The sequence below is a fragment of the Neopsephotus bourkii genome, unplaced genomic scaffold (assembly GCF_033783945.1).
Source record: "Neopsephotus bourkii isolate Nb327-2 ecotype Australia unplaced genomic scaffold, CSIRO-AGI_Nbou_v1 NB_962, whole genome shotgun sequence".
In the NCBI taxonomy this organism is placed as follows: Eukaryota; Metazoa; Chordata; class Aves; order Psittaciformes; family Psittacidae; genus Neopsephotus; species Neopsephotus bourkii.
The window spans coordinates 7,005,329-7,028,921 of NW_026901456.1; the positions used below are offsets into that span (position 1 = coordinate 7,005,329).

A 23,593-nucleotide genomic window follows, 5' to 3' on the forward strand; every position below is an offset into this window, starting at 1 on the left:
CTTGGTATTCTCACTTCTACTCATTGGTTTCAATACAGGATGATACCAGAACGGTAACTGTGGAAATTAAATTTTGCCATATAAGCTCCAGAGCCAGATGTATGATTAGCAGTTGTATTATTTACTTACACTGTTCCATAAACAAAGCATGTTTCAACGTTACTTGGCAAAAACCCTGCCCACATACAGTAATAGAAACTATTTCTATATTCAGTAAAGCTTTGGCTTTCCTTTAGGACTACTTATAAAAATGACAGGTGCTGCTCTGATTTTAAAGACATGAACCCCTGACACAGTCTTAAGATTGCCAATAGAAATAAGAAAAGATGCTACAGTGAAACAAAATTACTCACTCAACAATCTTTCAGTTATTTCTGTATTGCTGTCTAGGTAAACCACAGGATTTTTCTTCTTATAGAAAAGTTTAAAAAGTAAGCAGAGGAGACCTTTACATTTATTTTTTTCCTTACTGATAGTTTGCTTCGCAATTTTTTTTCAAATTAATAATTTGGTCAGTCCTACATGTTACCATATTTTGGAAGACAATGCACTTATTATTTGATCTAGATTTTGATATTTAGCTTTTGGTTATAAAGCTACACTCACCTTTTGTTATCTTTCAGGAATCAATTAGCCCTTAAAGAAAATTTTCTTAAAATTTAATGAAGTTAATTTGTCTGATATGCTTAAGAGGAGATAGTGGAGAAAAGCAAACAATTAGCTCTCCTCCTCTCTCTTTAGCTGTAAAGGTTTGGGCATCTTCTACCCCTTTAGAAGTGAAACATTCTTAAATAGCTCATGAATATGATTGAACAGTCCTACATTTATTATTACTCTTGTTTCAACAGCACAGTCCTTTGAGTCTGTAAAGGAGCGCATTTAAAATTCCTTTAACAGTGAATTTGTGTTAGGCTTTCTCATTTCATGCAGCCCACGGACCTGTGATAAGAAATGAGCTGTTGAATTGTTTAGTGTAAGACCAATAAGGTGACAGATGCCAACTATTTAATGGCTGAACTCAAAGGACCTAAAAAGGTGTTTTCAGTCAATATTATGACTAGCAGTCCCAGGCTCTCACAAAGGAAAAACAAAGGATGAGAGCAATCAGAATAGGATGTTGAAGATAACATCAATGTCACTGTGCCATTTTAGGGGAAGGAAAATGCTTTTATTAGTTCCTTGTGTGAAATAATCTGAAATAACCCTGATAAGATGATAAAATATAAGCTGTTACCCTACGAAGTTACTGCTTAGAAGTGCCATTGTTGGTCTCAACGGACTTTACAAGCTTCTAACAAAAAATCAGTTTATGAGTTCATGGCTAACATTCTCTGACTTAATTTTGCTTTATGCAAATCCAAGAATCCTTTCTGACTCTGCTTTATGCCAGGGACCAGACAACAAACTTGCACACATCTTCCTGGACTTCAAATCTATGCAAGTGCTTCTGGCTCCCAAGTAGAGCGATTAGTATATCACACCAGAGAGCAATTCTGAAGGCTCATAAGATGAGCTCCTCCGGTGGGCTACTGGAGTGAGTTAAGAAATAATCTATGACATTGGCCCAGAACACAATGTTTCATTTTTACACGGAATATTTGTACTTTACATTTAGATCATACTGTCAAAATGATGGAAGAAATTTAATCAGCCAAAGCAACCATTGATGTATTAATGAATAAGATCATTAAACACTGTACTTTAGCAAAGATGAACAGTTATTAAATTTGGTCATTGGACCTAAGGGGTCAATTTAGCTGGTTTAGTGAAACCATTTGCTATGCAGTTCAAGAAAAAAGATGTACTTTTGCAAAATGAGACAGTGCCTAGTGGTTTGTGTTGACCAGGTTTGTCTAATTAGAACATAAAATAGGAAGTCACTCTTTCAAGAGTAACCTTCAAAGCTGCAGTGTGCCAGCAAAGAAAGTAAATCAGTTTTGACTCCAGCTGCAACCATAAAACTTCTCACTCTGTTTTTCTATCACAAGCTGCATTTGCTGCATCGCACCAGCATGACTAAATATTAGGAAATAGACAGATACTTACTTCCTAATTGGAAGATTCAAGGCTTAGGGACTCCTCATTGGGTGCCTAAAAATTTAATGATATTAAACTTTTCTGGCAAGTAAAAAATTAAAACACATTTACACCTAATGCACTAAATGCCTTAAGAGGTGTTATTAGGTATTTACCTCCTCTCAGTTTTAACTTACGATGTGTTCACTAACAGGAATTATAAAATCATGATTTATGCACCAACTACTATATTTGAATTCTCTTTTCTGGCAGTGTCTGAAAAAAATTAAACTCATAATACATTTATGAGCTTTTTCTTTCTGGTTACCAATTAAAATATTTTTCACTGTTTTTTATTTCATAGCTACTTCATACCCATTTTAGGAAACTCTACAGAAATGAATAACACATGATAAAGTGTGTATAGATTTTTATCACTCTTTAGGAGACAGTACTAATGAGTAAAGCCGTAATTAATTCCACATGGTGATATAAGTAGTTGACAGAGAAGATATTTTCCTAATTTTTATGGATTGCTTCCTTGACAGGATCCTATTCCTTTTCCTTATCAGCATACCTAGAAAAACAAGAGTGTGACAAGAAATAAAATAATAAAAATAATAATGACTGGTAAGGTTCTGAGAAACCCTTCTAGGGTTCAAATTTTCAATGCATTTCCAGAGGAACTGCAGGCTGAGATCTGGCAGAGAACAAGATTTTGAGAAGGAAAGCTCTGTGTTTGCTCACCTGGATTGCCTACCTCAGTTTCTTTCATAGACCGCAAAATAACAGAAACAGCAGTGAAGATTTACTGTAAGGTGCCCACAGATTTTAAGGGACCGGTGCTTAACATTTTGGGGTTTTTTTTTGTTTGGTTTTTTTTTCAGCTTCATACTCCTGGCAAAATGGCAGTGTAGTTTAGATATGAAAAATAATATTTGTAAGAAGATTATAGGAAAACTATTTAACAAACTTTAAACAGAAAAATATGAATGCCAAAAAATAGCAGATACATGCACTCCAACATAAAAAATATTGAGGAAAAGGTCTCAAGCTGTAAAGCCAAAAATTAATGTGACTGCATGGATTCTGCAGAAGTTGAGTACTCACTAGTACTTCAAATGTGGCAACAAGCCTCTGGCCTCTGTTTCTTCATTCATCTTAAGAATGGACTGGATTTAGATTCTACTTTTAAGTCTATGCAAGTATTGTAAATGATCTAGACTCCCACTTATTTTGGAAACATGACAGCTTTCATCATGTTGAAGTCTTCTTTTAAAATAAATACAAGGACAATACAGATAAGGAAATAGGAACTTTGTGGTGAGCAGTCATATCTCCCTTTACTTTTCCATTCACTTTCTACTTTCATATCAAAATGTACAAACTTCACATAAATAAGATATTCCCAGAACACATCCCCTGACATTTAGGAAAGCCAACATTTAAGTTTAAGGTACACTGCTGAAAAGCCATCACACAAAGTGCATTAGAAACAAGAGGAGTTAAAGCACAATTTTTCTCCCTTTATTTGGAAAAAACCCACTTGGCTGGTTTAGAAAAAGAATACGTTTCAGTTAAATGGCACCCATAAACACAAAGGTGAGGAGGGTCAGAAAGCTTGGAGAAGGGACAGACAGCAGGAAAGCAAGCCTTTACTTTAATGTGTATAGGTCAGGTTGGATGCAGATGAGAAGTGACCAAAAGTGACCCTCTGATGGCTGTCTGTCTTCTATGTGAAATGACACAGATGGAGCAGTTTCAATATAAGGAAAAGAGGTCAGTCCAGAGTTTTGGCAGAAAATATAGGTCAAACATCATATTATATTTCCCCCTTTTCCTCTGAGGGAGAACTATTATCTCAGATGAATACACAAAACTGATTAAGACATTAAATTGACTGAGAGAGAAGAGAGGACAAAGGCTTACAGGAGGCTGCTGCAAAGCACTGGCTGGGCAGAAAAGTAAGCAAGAGGGGAAAAATGAAGTAGCCCTCACAGCTTCCTAAAAAGTTGCAGGACTAGGACTGTAGATGTCTTCTGCAAACCTCTGTGTAAAAGAGTGAAAAGCTACCCTTATCATGCCCAGGGATTTATGACACCCTTCAGTCACATACACCCAACAGTTGCCATCCCACCACTGCGGCAGAGCCCTCACCAAGAGATGCAATGAAAGCACCAGCACATGAGGGCAAAATGGAGGTGTCAGCTGTGTGAGAGGAGTGAAAGAGCAGGCTACCCAGCACATCTCCTCAGGAGAACGAGGGAAAACTAATTCGTGCTGAAAAAGTCAGCAAAAGGCAAACATGTCCAGGGAACAGAGGTGAGGCCAGCCAGGGGCTAGCCAGAAGAGGAACTGACCACAGACAGCAGGAGGCAGGATAACTGCAATTCAGGCAAGGCAGGGAGAAGTTATGGGAAAGCAGGGATTGCCCTGATCAGAGGGGCACAGGAGCAGAAAACCCTACACATGGACTCACTTGAGCTGTTACAGTGTCATGGAACTCAGTGCTGAAAAAAGGATAGACAGTGTTTGCAGAGAGCCAGTTTCCAGCGGTACAATCAAGATCATCATTCCATTTCTGTTTCAATGACATGCCTATAGGAACTTGTACAGAGTTGCTACAGTGATTCATTTCAGTCACTTCAAGCACTGAGTGGAACTGCAGATCAGGTACAACCTCAGCTCTTATTAGATGCAACACTTCTTTGTAGGGCAGACATAGCCAGTGGACTGCCTGTTGTGACTGGAAGTTGTCAACCTTCCCTTCTCCAGCAAAAGATGAGGAAAATCTTTTATTATTAGAATTATTAATAGGCTTAAAAGCTAAAAGAACAGCTTTGGAAAAGAATAATTTTATGCATGTAGTTATTTAGAATACTTTAGTGAAGAACTACTAGATAGATGGGGAAAGTTATAGACATCTGTACTGAATAATACTTAAACAAGATTAAAAACAGTGAAAATCTAAAAACACCCACATTGTTAAAATCATATTTATATCAAAATGATTGAAAAAGCAATGGACCTATTTGCCACCAAGTTTTGAGAATACTATCATAAAAACCCATGAGCAAACACATACTGTAAGTGGAAAACTAGGAAATAATCCATTTAAGGATAGTCCTAGGACAGTGAGAAGACTGACATAAAAGGAAGAATTGTTCAGAAGATTTTGCTTCAAATGAGTTTATGAAGGGCAGGGGAAAAAAAGCCTGGAAAAGATGGCAAAAGCCCCTGACTGGTTTTAAGATTTATTTTGGTAAATTTACATAAAGGAATATAAATTGTAGTGATCAGCAATAGGCAGAAATAACTAGGGTTACTTGCTGGATTATGGTATATGTCCTCTTTCTCTGAGGTGTTGTCCTCTTTCTCTGAGGTGTCTAATGGCTTCGTAGCAAGAAAGTGATGGTGGGAATGAAAGAGTATAATACTAAATTTTTAAATATTTAAATTGAAAACACTTAGAAAAACTTTCAGAAACAAAAGGAAGCAATTTCTTTTTGTTGAAGTAAATTAGAAAATCTTTTACAAGGCATAATATCTATGTAATCCGGCTAAATTGTGATTTGGAGGGAAAAAGCTATTGAAAGCAAGGTGTCTCTCTGAAAGGTCTTTTCCACATAAAATGTTTCTTTACTATAACTATATTCACATCTATTTCAAGGCAAAATGTTGTGAAGTCATCAATCATGCTACTTGCATAATAAACACAACTAAGAAAAAGAACAACATGGTAACAGGAAAGAGTCTTTTCCCATGAAATCAGCATCAATGCTTTGGCTTTCTACTGACATAATGTTCTATGAGAGACTGAGCTAAATAAAAAATGGGGGTAATCAGAGTAAAATAGTAACAGAGAGAAATTTGATACCATTTTGAAGGCTTGATCCCAATGAACAGGCTTGTGCCTTACAAAATTTCCAGGTCAGTCTTATAGCTCACACATCCACCTGTGGAGGGAGAAACCCACTCCAGGGTTTCTGATTAGTTTGAAGACTTTTAGATAGAAAAGTCATACTAGTTTCTGTGTTTCATTGCTCTGTGTGCTCTCTGTGATGAAGAGAGGGATTACCATATTTTCTTCTTTTTTATACTTCCTATCAAACAGATGTCATTGCAAAAAACTGATGAATTCTTCTTAATTGGCGCCCTTCAAACTAATTACATCTACTTACCTCTCACGATTAATTGGCTTTGGTGCTCCACAGCTGCTGCATCATTTCTAGCTATACAGGTATAATTCCCATTGTGCATCAGTGAAAGATTGGAAATCCTTAAGGAGCTGGTGAAGTCAATGTTGTCAATCGTCACCCCAAGACTGGCTGGGATTGGCCTGCCATCCTTCTGCCAGGTGATTGTGATGGGCAAATCCCCGGAGACCACCACGCAGGGAATGAAGACCCGCTGGCCGATGGAGAACCGTGGGAACTCAAAAGGCTGAATAAAAGGCGGAACTGAAACAGAAGAGGAAAGAGAAGCTATTGCAGTTATGGTTTAATTTCTGAAAATACTGTAATGTAGCAGATGCACTGTCCTGAATATGTAGAATCAACACGTTCGGCAGCCATAGAGAACTGTTTAGCTAAAACAATTAAGTCTTTTACAAATACTCTTTTTTTCTGGAGTAACCGAAGTATAAAGCAGAGATCACAAGCAGCAAAATCCCTGGCTTCTAGGACGTCAGACATCGGCAGATTCCTGCAAGTGTATTGAGTACCTCTTCAAGAAATCACACTGCCAGTTTGTGACTTTCTATGTCGTCCAGCAGCGACACTGCCTGGATAGTCCAGGAAGAGCTCAGCAGCTTTCAAGGTCTGGTGCTTAGGGTTATGGAATAAACCTGGAAAAGGGTCCAGCTTTGGTTCTGTGATGTGACGAAAGAGAGTGTAAGCTTCTCTAACTGTTCCTGCACTTATTTCTTAGTGTTTCAAGTCACAATTCTCAAAAAGACTGAATAGAGACATGTAGCGAAAAGCATATACTTGTACTATAGCAAACTAAGTTAAAAATGATTTCTGAACAGAGGGGTAGTACACAAACACTCAAGTTGGTGTTTAATTCCTGCTAAGCATTTTTGCCTGTCAATTTATTTATTTTTTTCACTTATTATTCTGTGGTTGAATAAAAATATACGAAAGAAATGCTCTTATTTTCTATCATGAGGAAGAATTCTGCTTCTTAAACAGCATTTATTCTTCAGATATTTTTAATAAAAGCAAAGGAAACAGTGGGTTGGAGTCAAACAAAGCAAGAATTAATGGAGGTGCCTCACTTGCTCCAGCTTGTGGTTGGAAGAATTTGTCATTACTAACAGTTTGGTAAATTGAGACTCAAATACCTACCAAGAAGAAGGAATTGAAATCTTCTCCCCTTCTCATGGGAGCACTTTAGCAGCCAGGGCATTGATCTAAGATAGGTTTCTATCAATCACTCCTGAAAAGACTATAAAACCACTTTTGCAAGCAGTACTCAAATACTCATTCATCAAAAGAGAAGGTTCCTAGAGGTCATGTACCTGAGGTATAGGAGTGCATTTCCCTTTTCTTGCCTGAGAGATTACTTACATCTACTCTGTAGTACATTTGAACATCTTTAACAGGAAAGATTGAAGGATACCTACAACAGAACATTTATACTGCTCTATACTAACTAGCTTCAGAAGAAAATGGAGTTGGTGGTTTTATCTAATTGTATTTCTTCTGTCTTTTCTCTAGCAAATCTAAGGCTGTGTTTTCCTCAGACCTGAAGCAGAAAAGCTCTTCAAAGTGACTGCAATGTATGCTAGCTCATTGACTTCCCCAGCAGCATTTTTTCTCCTCTGCCAGTGTCCTATTTCTGGGACACAGGGACAGGTTTTTGTGACTGTTACTATGTTAGCCAAAAGCATTTATTTTGATCTTTGCGTATAATAGCTTTTCCTCCATGAGGAGGAACATCAGGAGTAAGAAAGTTTATCACTAAGGAAACAATACCAACCCCCTGAAGGATTAAGGCATTGTTCAAAGGAATGGTCAAATGCTTGCGTACATCAAGGTACAAGAGATGAATGACACAAATCAGACATTAACTCCACTGTTTCCAGCATAACCGTGATGCCATTTGATGAGATGAAGTTATGACCATGTGCAGCTGTCGCAGGGAGGTAACATCAGGCATAGGGTACAAGTCATCCTTACAGGCTTCTTCTGACTTCTGAGAGCAGCTTGCTGTCTGTGGCTGTGAGAAGTGCCACTGCAATCAATTTTTCTCACATATTGTAACACCTTTTCCTGACTGCCATCTCTCAAATCGCTAAAACCTGTTGGGTTTGGAAAATCTGGTAGACCAGGCATACAGAAGAAAGGAAACACTGTATAAATTAGTGTGTTTATTTGAACTTTGAGCACTGGAAATGAGGTGCTTTTTCACTTGGGGACCTAGTGTCAGGAAGTGAAGCAAAATGTCTGCCTGCCGTTTCTAATTACCTTAACACAGCTAACGCATTCACATGAGATATTTCAGATTCTTTGTACATCCCCAGGAAGAGGCCAAATTTCTCTTAGCATTTATTGACAAGCAGTTTATAAGTGGGAATACGATTTTTTTAGAATAAGACTGTCAAAAGGCTTTGACATAACCTTTTTCCTTGATGACTGCAAATATCTGCTAAATGCCAAGTGCCCCCCTTACTGTACTGGCTAGCACATTTCTGCCCAAACCCTTTTCTTAATCTCAGACATCATTACTGAAAGATATGCTAAAATTCACAACAGGGTGAGAAATTGCTTCTGTATTTTCTGCTGAGTGTGTAATAAATTTGAACCAGCCTTTCATGGTCAAAATGGTATAAAAAGTCAGACAACATATATCTGAAGGGTTATCATGTACATTTTCACTCTCCGTCTCCCTGATGCAGAAAACAAGGAGCAAGATCACTAGATCACATTGAAGTATTTTTCAGAAAATACTGATTTGCAAGCCTGCATTTACCAACTCTAAAATTTAAGAAGCAGCCTGCAGAGCATTTAAGAAATTGGCTAAAATATTTATAGAAAGCACATTTTCCTTCTAATCAGTTTTTTAAGATACAGAGGAAATCAACATTTATTTCTGCTTCAAAATATAATACATATTCAGCCTACAGCAGCTTGCAGTCCTGACAAGTAGCTTAGTTTTAAAAACAGCTTGTAATTTAAAATTAGTACTTAACAAAAGTAAATAGTCTAGTGTTAACTTTGCAGTATTGAATGTTTTTCAGCCACAGTATTTACCAGTTTTGTCTGATAAAGGCAGTTACTGGTGACCTAACATAGCAGATAAATTTTCTTCCTGCCAGTTTAAAGAATGAAACAATCACAAAAAAAATCACTTATTAAAAACATAGACTAAAGCATACCTGACATCAGGAAATAATTTCTGAAATACTGATGTTGGCATAAATATATATGTCAGTCTATATATCTCTGCAGTAAAGAGTTGATATATATCCATGACAGAAAAAAAAAAATCAAGCTTGGTTAAGTAGCATGTGGTTTATTTTTTTCTTTTTTTTTAAACTAAAGCTGATTCATTGCCAATCAGTATTAAAAACATAGGGGGGCTGCATACTCCTTTAACTCAGAGAGAAAAGTTACAGTAGGACAGATGTATTTAAAAATGTGTTGAAAATACTCAAGTTGAGTTGAAGCATTTTCCTTCTCTATATGTAGCTCTAGATTGATCATACTTCAAAGCTTCTTTTTTTTTTTTGTTATGTCATTTTTTATATAAGGTGTTACATGTTAACTGTATACAGAGAGGGTATATGTACATGCTTATGTACATATAAGGAACATTTCTTCCTCTGCACACAACAGGAAGAAGGTTTAAAAATCTCTGCTTCATGCAGTGAAGTGCAATGTCTTGGGAATGCTTTATTGATGAGTGCTTGAATTAAGTGTCTATTTAAGAAGAGGAGCATGGGCCAGCCTCATTAGTGCTAATGTAGAAAGATTTAAATTATGGCTTTGTGCCCTAGCAGGGTCTTCTGTACCTCTGGGAGATTACTGTAAAGGAGGGCAAGGAGGGCTTCCACACTGCTCTCCATTAGCAGGGGAACATCCTTAATTTCTTGCCCTCCATTCCATGGGAGTTCTGTTGGAAAGTGCTGAAAAGACTCACTAAAACAGTGTGTCCTGCAGATAGCCTGTCTCCTGCAGCAGCATCGTAAACGTGGTATTCCTCTCCTGTGGCTCTGCATAGTAGAATGAAAGTTGTCCTCTGCTTTATCATTATAAATGGTTCCCTAATGGATTTTCTTGCAACAACACTGTTGCCCATAGTATAAAATCCCTTTGGCAATGAATACTTACCACACTGGTCCATTCGTTGATGCAAAGTAATAACCATCAAACTATGTAGCCTCTTAAGGCAGCCCTTAACCCCTTGATTTCACACTCTTGGAGATCAAAAGCCAAAACTATTTTGTCTCTGCACAAACCCTAGTCACAGTCTAGCCATTAGTAAGTTTTTTCAAATGTCAACTCTTTCACCTAAACAGCCCCATACCTTGTGGGTGATGGACTGAGCAATTGTACAGTCACTGAAGCACTGGATTTTTCTGCTTCTTTCTTCTGTGTATTGAGCCTTATCAATACGGCATGTCATTCATCAAAAAGCATTTACTGAGGTGAACCTCATACCCCACTCCCTTGTTTTATACTAATATATCCTGTCTCAAGGAATACTGTCATATTCTTTGGGCCTAAGTGTATGTGCTGAAAAAACCCCAACCCAAAACAAAACAAAAAACCAAACCAAACTAATTCCTGCAATGTTCCTGCTGTTGCACTACACTTCACTCTACTTGTAGGTTCCATAGTTAGCAAAATTAACCCTGTATTCAAATATCCAAAATTTTACCACAACAAACTGGTATTTTATAAGGAATGTTTCCAAATGTTGCAGAGCAAATGGTGTGGTATGAATTTCTCAGGGGAGCTTATAAGAGAGACTTCATCCTTCACATTTACCCTCCCTCCCCTTTCCCTCAATGCAACACTGTTAGTTCACAGGCTCCCTAATAGCATTCTGGGAGCTCCTTCAAAATAAGGGAGGATGCAAAATCTTGTATAGAAACCAAAAATGCTTGTATGTTATACCTCATCCATCTATCAAACCACCTCCTTCCAGCCTCCATTGAGAGCGGAAAAATGTATGCCCTTATCATATGAAACACCCTGCAAACCTAGGATGGTGGAAAGCTGAGTTCCCTGCCCAAGGGGATGATTTTCCTATCTTTTAAAGGAGGAAACCTTCTTGATTTGATGTTAGCAGCTGCAAGAGTAAATTGACACAGCAAGCAATTACCTTCATTGCTAAAGTGTCACCTGGTAAAAAGCCTCATGTGTAGGCTATGTATCCAGAACTTACCGATTACCTTTACTGTGCTTTTGGAATGTGATCCTCCGGTAATACTGTGAAAAGTTTAAATTAGCTAAATCACTACAGCTAAAAGTTCTGGATTTAGATTAACAGAATGATCTCTTTCCCTGAAAATCATTCCTGTATTTTGACTGGTTCACACTAGCTTCCCTTTTACCTCCATCCTAGGACTGTACATAAGAGGCTGATTTTATATCACACTTCCACTTCCACAAGGTTGATACTTTTTCATTTTATTTTGCACACTATGTATTATACACATTGATTTGAAATTAGGGCAGCATATTCAGACCTGCAGTACCATGTGCACAGATACGCACTTTGCATATGCACTTACTATATGTACTTACACACGCAGTGCTAATAGCTCAAGTATTCAAAATATAATTGGCAAAATATATAAAGAGCAAGAACATATCTTCTTCTAACACTAAAGTAAATAAAGCTGCACTGTAAGAGAGGGAAGAGGACTAGCTTTTGATAAACCCAAAGATAGTATACATATACTTTTGAACTACTTAGCTTAGGGTCTTATTCAAGTATTAAGGCTCATTCCACATTGCTTATGTAATTCATAAACACATTCATACACCAACTGTAATTGTGTTTGAAAGATATAAGATTATGTGCAAAGCCAGTGAGCTTTATTTTAGATTTAAGTGAAAGGTTTTATATTTGTGCATGCTAATTCCTCATCATGAAGAGTAGGATAATAATGAAACAACTTTAACATACATTTTTGGGTGACCATTCTCTGCAATGTCAGAGGTGAAGTCCTTAGGAGTACGGTATATTAGAATTGCACTGCTACAAAATAAGACACTTGGCTGCAGCATCCACATGACATTTGTGAACTTCTGAAGAATGCAAATTAGCTATTTTAATTTAAGGTTAATCTTGAGTTGTTGAATGGTAAAAGTATACACAGACCTGTCAAGTCTCACATATTGAATATCAGACTGGTTTAGTCTTTTCTTCAGGTACTTCTGTGAGATAAATGCTAGAGGTCTCAAATTTGAGATATCGCTATCAAAGAGCATGTTTCCTTAAATCAGACTGCTTCCACTGCTTGCTCCCTGTAACAAGTCCTCATGCCCATTATGTGACCTGAGAATGACTGTTAGGTGGATTTTTGCAGGATCTTTTGCACAACTGCACATTCACATCCATTCTCACCACATGGCCCTCGCGTGATTTCTGCATATGACAGCTCCAGTCACTTTGAGACATCTGAATATTTCTTTTTGCAGAAATTGCAACAAGCTTGGAGGAATCAAAAAAGATATTGCGAAAGAGAGTGAAAGGCAAAAACGGACATAAAGAATTGCCTGAAGGACATGAAGGCCAGAAGTTTTTTCTGACTCAAATTATTAACAAGGTTCATTTAGTAGGACTGAATGTCTTAGATACATGCAAGAAACTGAATTCAAACTTGCCATAATCCATGCCATAGACTGAAGAATAAAACGATTAGCAATTTGTTTGATGATAGTATGCACCATGGGCCTAAGAGCTCTTGAAAGATTTCCCCTGATGGTTTTTTCCTTTTATTTCTGCATATTTTTCACAATATAATCCAGCCCTCCCTGAACTGATCTGCCATGCAAATCTGCTAATAACATTTTAGCTATTAGAAAAAGCTAGATAATTCCTAGGAAAAAATGAGGAGAATCTATTCAAATAGTTGCAACATGAAATTATTTGGAAGTAGCTCCTGTTTGATTTGCTTGTTTTCTTAAAAGAAACAGGCTGGTACAAGTCTTTTATGTGGTTCACAACAGGTGAAGAGTTATCACTTTGGTATAAGGCAATAAGAAGCCTTCTAAACCAAATGATGTATATAAGCTTTACAAGATCAGAAACAGTCCTTTTGAACACCGCACTTCTTATTTTAATGATGCTGCACCCTTCCCTCTCAGGGGCTTCTTTTTCAATTAGTTTCTGTTGAAGAAGTGTGAATAGCAGCAGGCTGTTTACATGAGAAGTCTGTCCCATGAGACTGATGAAAAGAAAATCATCACTTACTACTGATAGCTTTTACTGTAGCTGAGAAAACTATTACTATAAATTACATAATAAAACCCCCCTGAAATAATAGCTCACTCCTGTTTTTAAAATGCTTTGAGATATATTAAAATGCTGTAGAAGAGATGCTGCTATTATTATTATACCATCTTGCCACTTGTTTTTTTTCAACAGAAATCTGAAACTTACAGATGGGGAGTGTAATATAATCTTTTTATTTGTTTACCAACACTTCTTGTTATAAGACTGTTTTCACTTGCTTGCAGTTTGACTTCTCTTTGGACAATATTTTTCCAGGCCAGGTGCCAGCCTCGGGCTGAGTCATTTCAGCTGGAAAAAATCAGTTGCAATTGTTTGGCCATATCAAGAAAAAGGGGGAAGGGTGGAAAAATAGGGATGCAGTACATATTTATGAAACAAACAAAAAAAAAAAAGAAACAAAAAAAGAAAAAACAAAAGGCACTGTGAGAATCTGAGAAGTCTAACCTGCCCCATGAGTAGAGGTAAGTTCAGCAGGTATTGACACTAACATCAGACATTCTTGCTTTTCCTATGAAAAGTCTTCAAAAGTATGCCTAAATTTTTCAGTCTAAGCAAAACCAAGTAAATAACAGTTTTCCTGAGAAGATATTTGTCAGTGACTAATAGCTAAGAGCTCCTAGGGTTCCAAGAGCACTGAACACATCCTATCACTACTCTCAGCAGATGAGTCTGTTCAAGCCATATGGGGCAGATGCAGTCTGGTGGGATGTCAGAAATCAGAGCAGACAGATTTGTCTCTCTAATTCTCATATGATCACCTGTGCTGGGCTGAGGAAGCATGAAAAAAAAGTTATTTCAGTGCAAAGAGAAATGAGATGTGTGGGCCAAGGGACCAGAGCAGGGAACCAGCCTGCATTTCTGGGCACGTAGATTGTAGCAGCAAGTGATGGATAGCAAGCAGTGTTCAGGATAACAAGAAGGAATTATAAAACTGGATTTAGGGTGTGATTTCTGACTTCCCTTTTTTTAGGGAAGTCAGAAGTTGGAAACAGTCTTGTGGTGGGATTGCAGAGGTGATGGAGGTTGAAAAAGTGCAGCTGGGAAACTGGCTGGAGATGCAAGACTGGGAAAAAGAAGCGCTGGGGTAAGGTACAGCACTGACAGTGAACGAAGACCCACATGAAGGAGAGAGAGGCCTGGTGCAGATGGAGAAAGTGAAGACCAGCAGAAAGAAAGGATTGGAACTGGAGACTGGGAGGAGAGTTGGGACCTCTGAAGGGAAAGACTAGTTTTGTGTCATGAGAACGAGGCTCTGAGGAAATGAGGACTGATATGGGAAAGACACAAAGGAGAGATTCATTCTGGAACTTAGAGCAGAAAAGCCAGGACTTGGGCAAGGATAAGCTGGAGCAGACTGAGGAAGACAGGTCATACTTAGAAAGAATGAACACAAACCCCTACATCTGCTGCAGGCTATTCTTAGGATGTGCAACTTCAATACTCCTCTGATGCTCACAGATATATATGAACCCCACTGGCAAACCACTAGAGCTGGGTAAAATGCAGAATAAGAAACTAGTGCTGTTAAGAATAATTCTGTTCTTGGCAAGGACCTATGCAGTATCCTTAGCAAGGCTAATCTTGGTGATTACTTCAAGGCCAAAGCAAAATTCTTGATATTATTGCAGTTGCAAAGGGAAATGGTCAACAGGTGTAAAATACTAGAAATTAAGTATGCAAGTACAGTTGTAGCCTTACCCCCAATAAGTATGCACTACAGGGTAGGCAGTTTGCATGGCTTTCTATAAGAACTCGGAACTGACCAATTTATTTATCCAAATATAAAAAATAATGCCAAGATGGCTTATTTCCAAAAAGCTCCATTAGGACTCAGGCACAATTCCGACCAGCTATGTCTGTGAAGCAGAAATCTGCATATTTCCTGCCAGCTTATCCAGGCAGCTCCCAGCAGCCAGTTTATGGGACTGCTAGATTTCAAGATTCAGATTTTGGGACAGAGACAAGGGACAGGCAAGTGATGATGGGCAGGTGGCATGCCACATTTCCGTGGGACAGTTATTTGGAGTCCGCAGACATGTGGGGTAGGTGGAAATGCAGACAAGGGCACCTTGTTATTCCTAAAAAATGGGACAACTGATTTCATGTGGTGTCTAACTGATTCTTCTGATCGGCAATGCAAAGAAGTAGCTAGCCTAAGGTTGAATAATATGTAAGTACCATTTGCCAAAATACTCATGATCACCCAAGTGGGTTTTGGAAAGAATGCATTGTTTCTAAACCACTTTGATACCACAGAGATTATCATCTCGAAATTTCATGAGGAAATTCATAATTATGTCTTCAAAACAGAATGCGGAGGAAACAAAATTCCAAATAACAGCTCATTATATATTCTCTACTAGGAATCACTCTTCAGATGACTGATTTGAGGTCACCCAGAAACTTGTAGCAGAAGTGAGAATAAACCAAAGGACCTGTGACGTTGAAGATGGGCAATAATTCTCCCTCTTTCTCTGGAGAAGAAATATGTGTATCAATGGTATGAGAAGCTGAACTATAAATAAGGTTATTTGGGTTTCATATTAACTCCCTTTATGATGTTATATTACAGAGTACATTTTCTAACCTCTAGTATGCAAGCTGGGCCATATTTCGTATTTCTTGGAATCAGATGTGCCTGAAAACTCATCACATTAACTTTGGAATCTATAAAACAAAAGGCAATGCAAGCAATAATAATAGTTCAAACCTTTGTGCCACTTTTGACTCTCCATCAATATGTTAGATAAAAATCACTATGTAGTTATGGAAGAAAACAATACATAATCATGTGAAGAAAAACTACGGCAGTGCTGACCTCCAGCTACAACAGCAGAACCTTGAGAATTGTTCAGGTTCGACGTACAAAGCTCACCTTTGACATTACAGACTTAACATATGAGGATAGGCTATTAACCTTTTTAAATAACAGTGTCTTGTCAAGGCCAGGGCATGATGAACTAGCTAGGGCACTTTGAAGCCAACTTTGATAACTCCAGATCAACAGATAAAAGCCACACTGAGACATTTACTGTGCATGTCATGAACTGCTTTTCATACTACAACTTGCACAGCTCCAACACATCTGCCTTATGGAGCAGGATGGGGAAGCATCCCAGTTGCAGCGGCAGGTCAGCTCACTGGCAGTCTCCAATTGTGCCACATGTTTATGGAAGTTATTAGGGTATAGTCTGTCACACTGAGATTTCTGACCAGCCAAGACCATTGTCCTGGCAGCTGAATATCCAGAAATACAAAGAACACTTTCAAGGAATCAAAATTGATAGAGATGACAATCTGCTTTCTGGTGAGGAATTGTCAAGTTTGAAATTGTAACCTAGTAGAATTAAAACCAGTATTGCACCTGAGGTATCAGCTAGCAATCTTGGTGACTAGCAATGTTTTGATCTAAATGCCTGAGCTGTAATAATAAGCTGTTTTCTGTTCTGTGTTTTGATGGGCTTTTTGTTTTGGTTTGGTTTAAGGGTTTTTTTGTGAGGTTTTTTTGTTGGGTTTTTTTTTGTGTGTTTGGTTGTTGGTTTTGGTTTTCTGTTGTTGTTTTCGTATGATACATTAATTTTCGATAGTCATTTGAAGAACAGTATCATTTAAGAGACAGAATTCCCCACCAGATTTACCATGGCAAACTGTTAGTGTAGTAACGACATAATTACTAATTTGTAATTCAGTTCCTAAACTGTATCAAGAAATCTGCAATATGGCTGTAATATCAAACATACATGAAAAAAATGGTGACATTAGCTTTTTATGTCACAGCATGTGATCAGTGACCTTGTGGTCTCAGGTGTATGAAATGTCATGTTCTTCAGAGTCTAAATTGCTAGTGGCTTATAGCTAATCCCCTAACCTCTTGAAATAATTAGCAATTACATCATTCCAGACTGAAAACAAGGACTAAATAGAACAGAAGAAAGAAGTTAAAAGATCAAATGTCTGTAGCAAAGTCATTTTACCTTACTGTTCCCTGTATCTTATCTGAGAACAAATACAGGAATCAAAATCAACCTTCCTTCTCTCATCTCCTTTGCTCCCCAAAAGCCCAGGAAAAGTTTCAAAGAATTTCAAGAACACTGAAATTATACCTTAACTCTTCTTACAGGCTTACATGAAGTACACTACTTAGTGGCCCCATTGCTCAAAACTAGGTGCTAATGCAATCAGATTTCCTGTCTTTTGTGTCCTTGTGAATAAGTCTGAACATTGCCAATAGAACACAATGCTAAAAAATTCCTGTTCTCATCTATTGCTGAAGTCTTTCAGGGCCATCTGAACATCCTTGTTTGGGACTATTTGAATAGATTTTAAGTATCCTATTAGAATTTCAAGTCATGTTTCTTTACACTGCTAGCCTTCTAAGCATCAAGAACACTCAGAAAAGCACATTTAATAAGAGGAAATCAAGGTTAATGCTTTTTGTTCTGTCTCTGCTTATTGACGGAAACACAGACATTAAAATTCTCATCTTATGTTTTGGAAGCTGGAAAGTCAACTGCTAATGAAAATGTGAATTTTGTCATCCAGCAGAGAAACAGTCACCAGTCAAAATTTGGTGGCAAACCACTAATCTACTGACATAATTGTTACAGTGAAAACTGTTCATAAAAAGCTTGCTTTTGTAAGACTCCTGCTGCTAGCTGAATGAAGGAGGGTAAAAGTCAAGAAAAAACAAGACACAGTGACTGATTAGCATCTATGTCATTAAAAATAAACACAAATCTGGATTAACATTCTGAAGTTCTCATTATCCATCAGGACAATCCTATGTGTGCAATTCTGTATTCTATAACAGACACAGCCATTAGCTTGGCTCCAGTTTTCCCGAGTTAACCTCACCTTTTACTGTCACATGCACGCTCTGGCTGGTGGAAAGCTGGGGTTGAACGAGGACATTGCACGTGTATTCACCCTCATCTACTTCTTTCTGCACATCTGAAAGCTTCAGTGTCCCATTGTTCTCAAATGCCACTTGGCGATGGTTAAATGGTAGCAGGTTCGAGTTCTTGTACCACTTGATGGAGTAATATGGGTAGCCAATCACACGGCAGTGGATGTAGGTGTCCCGTCCAGCTATTGCTGTGATGTTCTTCATTGGTCGAATGCTTGCTGGCCCTAAAAAAGTAAAAAGAAATTCTTGAAAACAATTTAAAGGCACATTTGCTTGAGGAAACATGCATACAATTTTTCTGAATATACAAATGTTAATGACATTTACAGATGTGGCTTGCACAACACTTCTTAACATTTGGCAGTTTTTCTGTTTAAGAGCTACTTAAGCCATTTCCTTAATCTTTGTATGCTCTACTTTTTCCTTACCCTGCAGCATACATACTAATTATGGGGGGGTATATGTTTGCATTATCCAACAATTGTCTGATAAAATCTTTGCTGCATTACCAATTAAAAGGCTGAAGATGATTTAATTAATGTGAGATACTAAACCTGGTACAAAGCTAGAATCCTGTTACACATGAGAACACTGACAAAGTTAGCTTTTTTTCTTTTGGACATATAGAAAGTATAATACCATGAGGATGGATATTACATCATGTAGAGCTAGAAATGCAAGCTAAGGTACTGTATACATGAATAATTACGATGAATTTTTGACAAGTAAAGGAGGAAAGAAAAAAAACAACAAACGTGCACAGCAGGACTAAAGTAAAGAAACTGTGAACTAATAGAGATGAGCATAGGAAAAATAGACTATAGAACACAAGCTAAAGGGTTCTTCCAACATTTAACCGTACCATACACTTTCTAGATGGGGCTGGAGAGTCAGGGTGAGAAAAGAGAGAAGAAGAAAAGGAGAGGAAAAACAGTAAGTTGGGTTTGGCATTCCAAGACTCATTTCATCACATGCAATAGTCTTCTTCTTCACTACAATGAGTTATGTGTGTTTTTTTGAGGAGCTGATTTGACAAGCACCTCTTACGTTTATTCGAGCCTGGTACAGGACGACTCCAGCAGAGTTGTTGGCAGTACAGCGATAAACTCCACCATCTCGGACCTGAGTATTAGAGATATTCAGGTAACTGACCACGTTGCCTTCGGAGGTGATAATCTGGCTGATACGATGACTGCCATCCTTCACAATTGGATCTTCATCCAGTGTCCAAGTGATTGTAGGCAGAGGAGTCCCCTTCACATTGCACATAAGGGAGACTGGCTCTCCTGGACTCACCACTTTCTCACTAAAGGCAGAAATGATTTTGGGAGTTCCATCTGCCAAGGGAAAGAAAGGAGAAGAATAATAGTTACATGGTGTAAAGATTGTTCCTTCTATCCTGGACCCAATCACATGAGCCATGATATTTTTTTTAATCAGTGACGCAAACAATTGTGTTACAGGATATAATTGTAATTATTGAGAGAGGAAAATAAATTTTGCTAGTAAAGTACTTAAAGTGATCCTTTGCTTACTGCAGGTTTCTTTTTCATCCTCTAGGAAACATGGTATTGACTCTGCTGCAGGAAAGGCATTTGAATAGATGGGCCAGGATGAACTGACTGGTTCTTGCAGAGAAGTGTTAAAGTCATACACAGTGCATCATAAAAGACATACAGCAAAATCTCAACACATTTTGAATTTTTCTTCTCCTGGTAGGTTTCAGCTCCTTGGAAAGCTAAGAATGAATCCTGTTGGCAAGAGCCAGGCATAACCTGCATAGGCTAATTTCACACAGCTGTGCCAATACGGTTTAGTCATGAACCACAACAATAACCCATTTAGAAAAGTATTAAATTAAGCTTTTCTGAATACAGATAGCCAGTAACAGCAGTGATGGCAATTTCTTTCTGTGGTCATTTTGTGCTACAGAAAAATATTCTTCTGAAATGGTAGCATTCAAATGCTTTCTCTTGCAATCTGTGGCACAATTTACTCAGCCTCTATCAGAGCAAATGAATAGTAAGAGTGGATGGAGACAGAAACTTTAAGTTTGTAAGTAGGGAGCAGGATTAAATATCCACCTATTTGGAGAGTTTCATGGGATAACAATAAAGAGTGCTGACATTCTCTGTGTATTAGATATTGTCAGACCTCAGAAAACAAAACAGCAACAAAAATAAAAGCTTTTTGTCCTGAAAGAAATCTGACCCAGCATCAATAAATCTGTGAGCGTGCACACTATGTGCCTCTGCCACCCCTCCTCCTCTTTTCTTTTTTTAATTCAAGTGACAGGCTTTTATTGGAGATGAAAGCAGGCATTACTTTCCCAGTGAGACCCTAGTGTCTTTGAAATCTTTCCTGCTGTTGCTCTCTGATAGCCTGCATTCTCTCAACATCATGATAGATTACCAATATGCTCTTTAGGCTTTCTTAGTCACAGGAGATGGTTGCCGAGGTAACTTGTTCCAGGAAGGTAGTCTTTTATTTTCCTATAAAAACTCTAAAAATAGTGTCCATGCCATGTTTGCACTACAGCCTCATTAGTGAGATGACTCTATATAAGCTGATAACTTTCCTCACTTAATTATCATGTAGAACATTGTGTCAGGTAGTTAAGGTTATCTCTAAACCTTTAGCCAAAACACCCAACCAGAAAAGCCATGCCCAGATGATCTTTGGAGTTGTGTCCTGCTGAAAAACTGAGGTAAGAAATCAGCATCACCACTACCCACTCCCTCTGCTCCTAAAAGAAAAACAATAAAATATTGACTGGAACGGCTGCTTCAGAGGGTTTTTTGGTTTTTCTTTTTTCGGTTTGATTTGGGTTTTTTTTTTTTTTAATAATTTTTTTTTCATTCTATGAGCTTTTACTCAGAGTGGGGCACAATAAATCCCACTGACAGTTCATGAGTACCCTCTTTTCTTGTTCAGTGTTCAGTATCCCTCACCATACAATGATGACATCAAAGACAACATATGTATTATTATGGAGAACAAAATCACTAAACAAGTAGTGACTGACCTTCTAGTACCACCTGAACATAGTCTTGAGCAGACATCTTGTCCTTGCGCACAAAACACTGGTAAGCTCCACCATCACTCTTGGCCATGCCATCCATAATCAGGTTCTCTCGATTAATGCCAGTGATCCGGACATTGTTACCAGGGTTGATGATTTCACCATTACGATACCAGGAGAGCTCCTGGTCCTCAGTTCCCGTCACACTGCAGGACAAGGACACCTGACTACCAACGCTGCTTTTTACTTTCCGTGGGCTGATTGTGGCTTTTAGTGGTTCTGAGGATTTAGATCAAAATAAGCAGGAAAGGGAAATAGAAAATATTAAGTATACACGTACATTTACATGCAAGTAACAAATTAAATCAAAATTAAGTAGGGCAACAAAAATCACATCCATACCCTTCTGAAAAAAAAACCAAACCAACCCAACTAAGCAACAGATGACTGTGTTTGCTCTAACAAGCATTTCTGTCATCAACATTGATGACACACAACATAGATCTATAGGGAAAGTCTAGTCAACACATGACATAATCCCATGCCTAAATGAACAGTAGGAGCAGATTTAATGAATAACAACACTTGTGCTGAGTGCCTGACAATGGCACTGCACATGTTTTGGGAGGGTAGGACATTACTGCACATTATTTCAGTGTGGACCTTTGAACTGGTGCATTCCTGAAGCTCATCTGGTTTAATTTCCTGCAAAAGGAAGGAAGTTTGCATGTTCCAAAACCACTTCCTGATGTGAACAAGTGCAATAAAGGCCAATAGTCAGGACATTAGCTTTTAAGGGTGGAAGATTCATGCTAAAATTTTAACATGGGTACACCCATAGATATCTATCAGATCTGTCCACATGGACGATTTTTCTTGTGGAAGCTCCTTTTGGAGTAAAGTTTTATATTGTAAAAAACCTAGGATGAAGAATGTTGAAAAAAAGTCATAAATATAAATGCAAGAAAAACAGTCTTTATCCTGACACCTAATAGTTATCACAGAATCATAGAATGTTTAGGGTTGGAAAGGACCTGATGACTCTAGTTCCAACCCCCCTGCCCATGGGGAGGGACACCTCATACTAGACTGTGTCACTCAAGGCTCTGTCCATCCTGGCCTCGAACACTGTGAGGGATGCAGCATTTACCACTTCTTTGGCCAACCTGTTCCAGTGCCTCACCACCCTCACAGTAAATTTAGACCTCACATCGTATTCTGTATATATTGCTGAAACTTCCTTATAAAGGGACTACTGTCACCACTGATAGCATCTTTGATACTAAATACATACCATCATATTTTTTACCACACATACAGACACAAGTATACTCACACCTATACATAGAAGTTTCCTCAGCTAACTCATATACTTTAGTGAAATTTTATAACACACAGGCTGGAATAAATCTTTAGTGGCCCACTTGGAACAGAGGCTTGGAAAAAGACCCAGGTCAGTGGCCTCAGTCATTCACAGATATGTGTGTAACAGACCTTTCTTCTACAATGACCCAGAGCAAATATGGCTGTTTGATCATAAAGTCAGTAGGTAAAACGTAGCACTAGGCACTGAGGACATTTTTGGTATCACTAACAATACCATTACATCATGCCTCTGGAAATTTCAACATTCTATTACACAAGGCAGACTGAATTCAACTAATTTTTATGAATACTTTTAGAAGCGAAGCAAGTCTCCTCTGTCATAATTCATGAACTACTGATCTTTGATCTTGGTTTCATTTTGCCCAAACACATTATATGTAAATTACTTATGAAGACATTTTTACGGCCTGAACTGTTCACAGACTTCTCCCTTTTCAGTTTTCTAGTCATGCTGTACAGGTGGAAATGCTCCCTCACAAAGCATTTTTTCTATTCTAGGAAATATTTTTTTTTTCAACAATAGAAGAATAACACTTTTCCAGTGCAGTGCTTCTGAGTAATAATTATCTTTGTAGAATTTGTGAAACATTCAGAATGTTCACACATGAATACTCAACTGAGGGGAGGTATGAGTATTCAATATTACTGAACAGCATGACTCATCGCAATGAGAATTTGGCAGTTTTATTCATGAGAACATTTGCAAATTTTTTTAAGCATCCAGTTCAAGCTTCTAAATTACATATCCTATATGCGATAAATTATATATTTACATGAGAAATTGCATC

The 23,593-nt window shown here is 37.9% G+C and overlaps 1 protein-coding gene across 2 annotated transcripts in view; it reads right to left on the bottom strand.

The window, feature by feature from the left end:
- DSCAM (DS cell adhesion molecule) overlaps positions 1-23,593 on the bottom strand; it is a 459,270-nt gene that overhangs the window by 149,073 nt on the left and 286,604 nt on the right. For both annotated transcript variants that reach the window (XM_061359220.1, XM_061359221.1), the window contains exons 6-9: positions 21,423-21,698; positions 19,438-19,734; positions 18,346-18,621; positions 6,198-6,476 (exon numbers count right to left, since the gene is read on the bottom strand). In XM_061359220.1, coding sequence (XP_061215204.1) covers positions 6,198-6,476; positions 18,346-18,621; positions 19,438-19,734; positions 21,423-21,698 — 1,128 coding nt within the window. The remainder of the gene's footprint in view (positions 1-6,197; positions 6,477-18,345; positions 18,622-19,437; positions 19,735-21,422; positions 21,699-23,593) is intronic.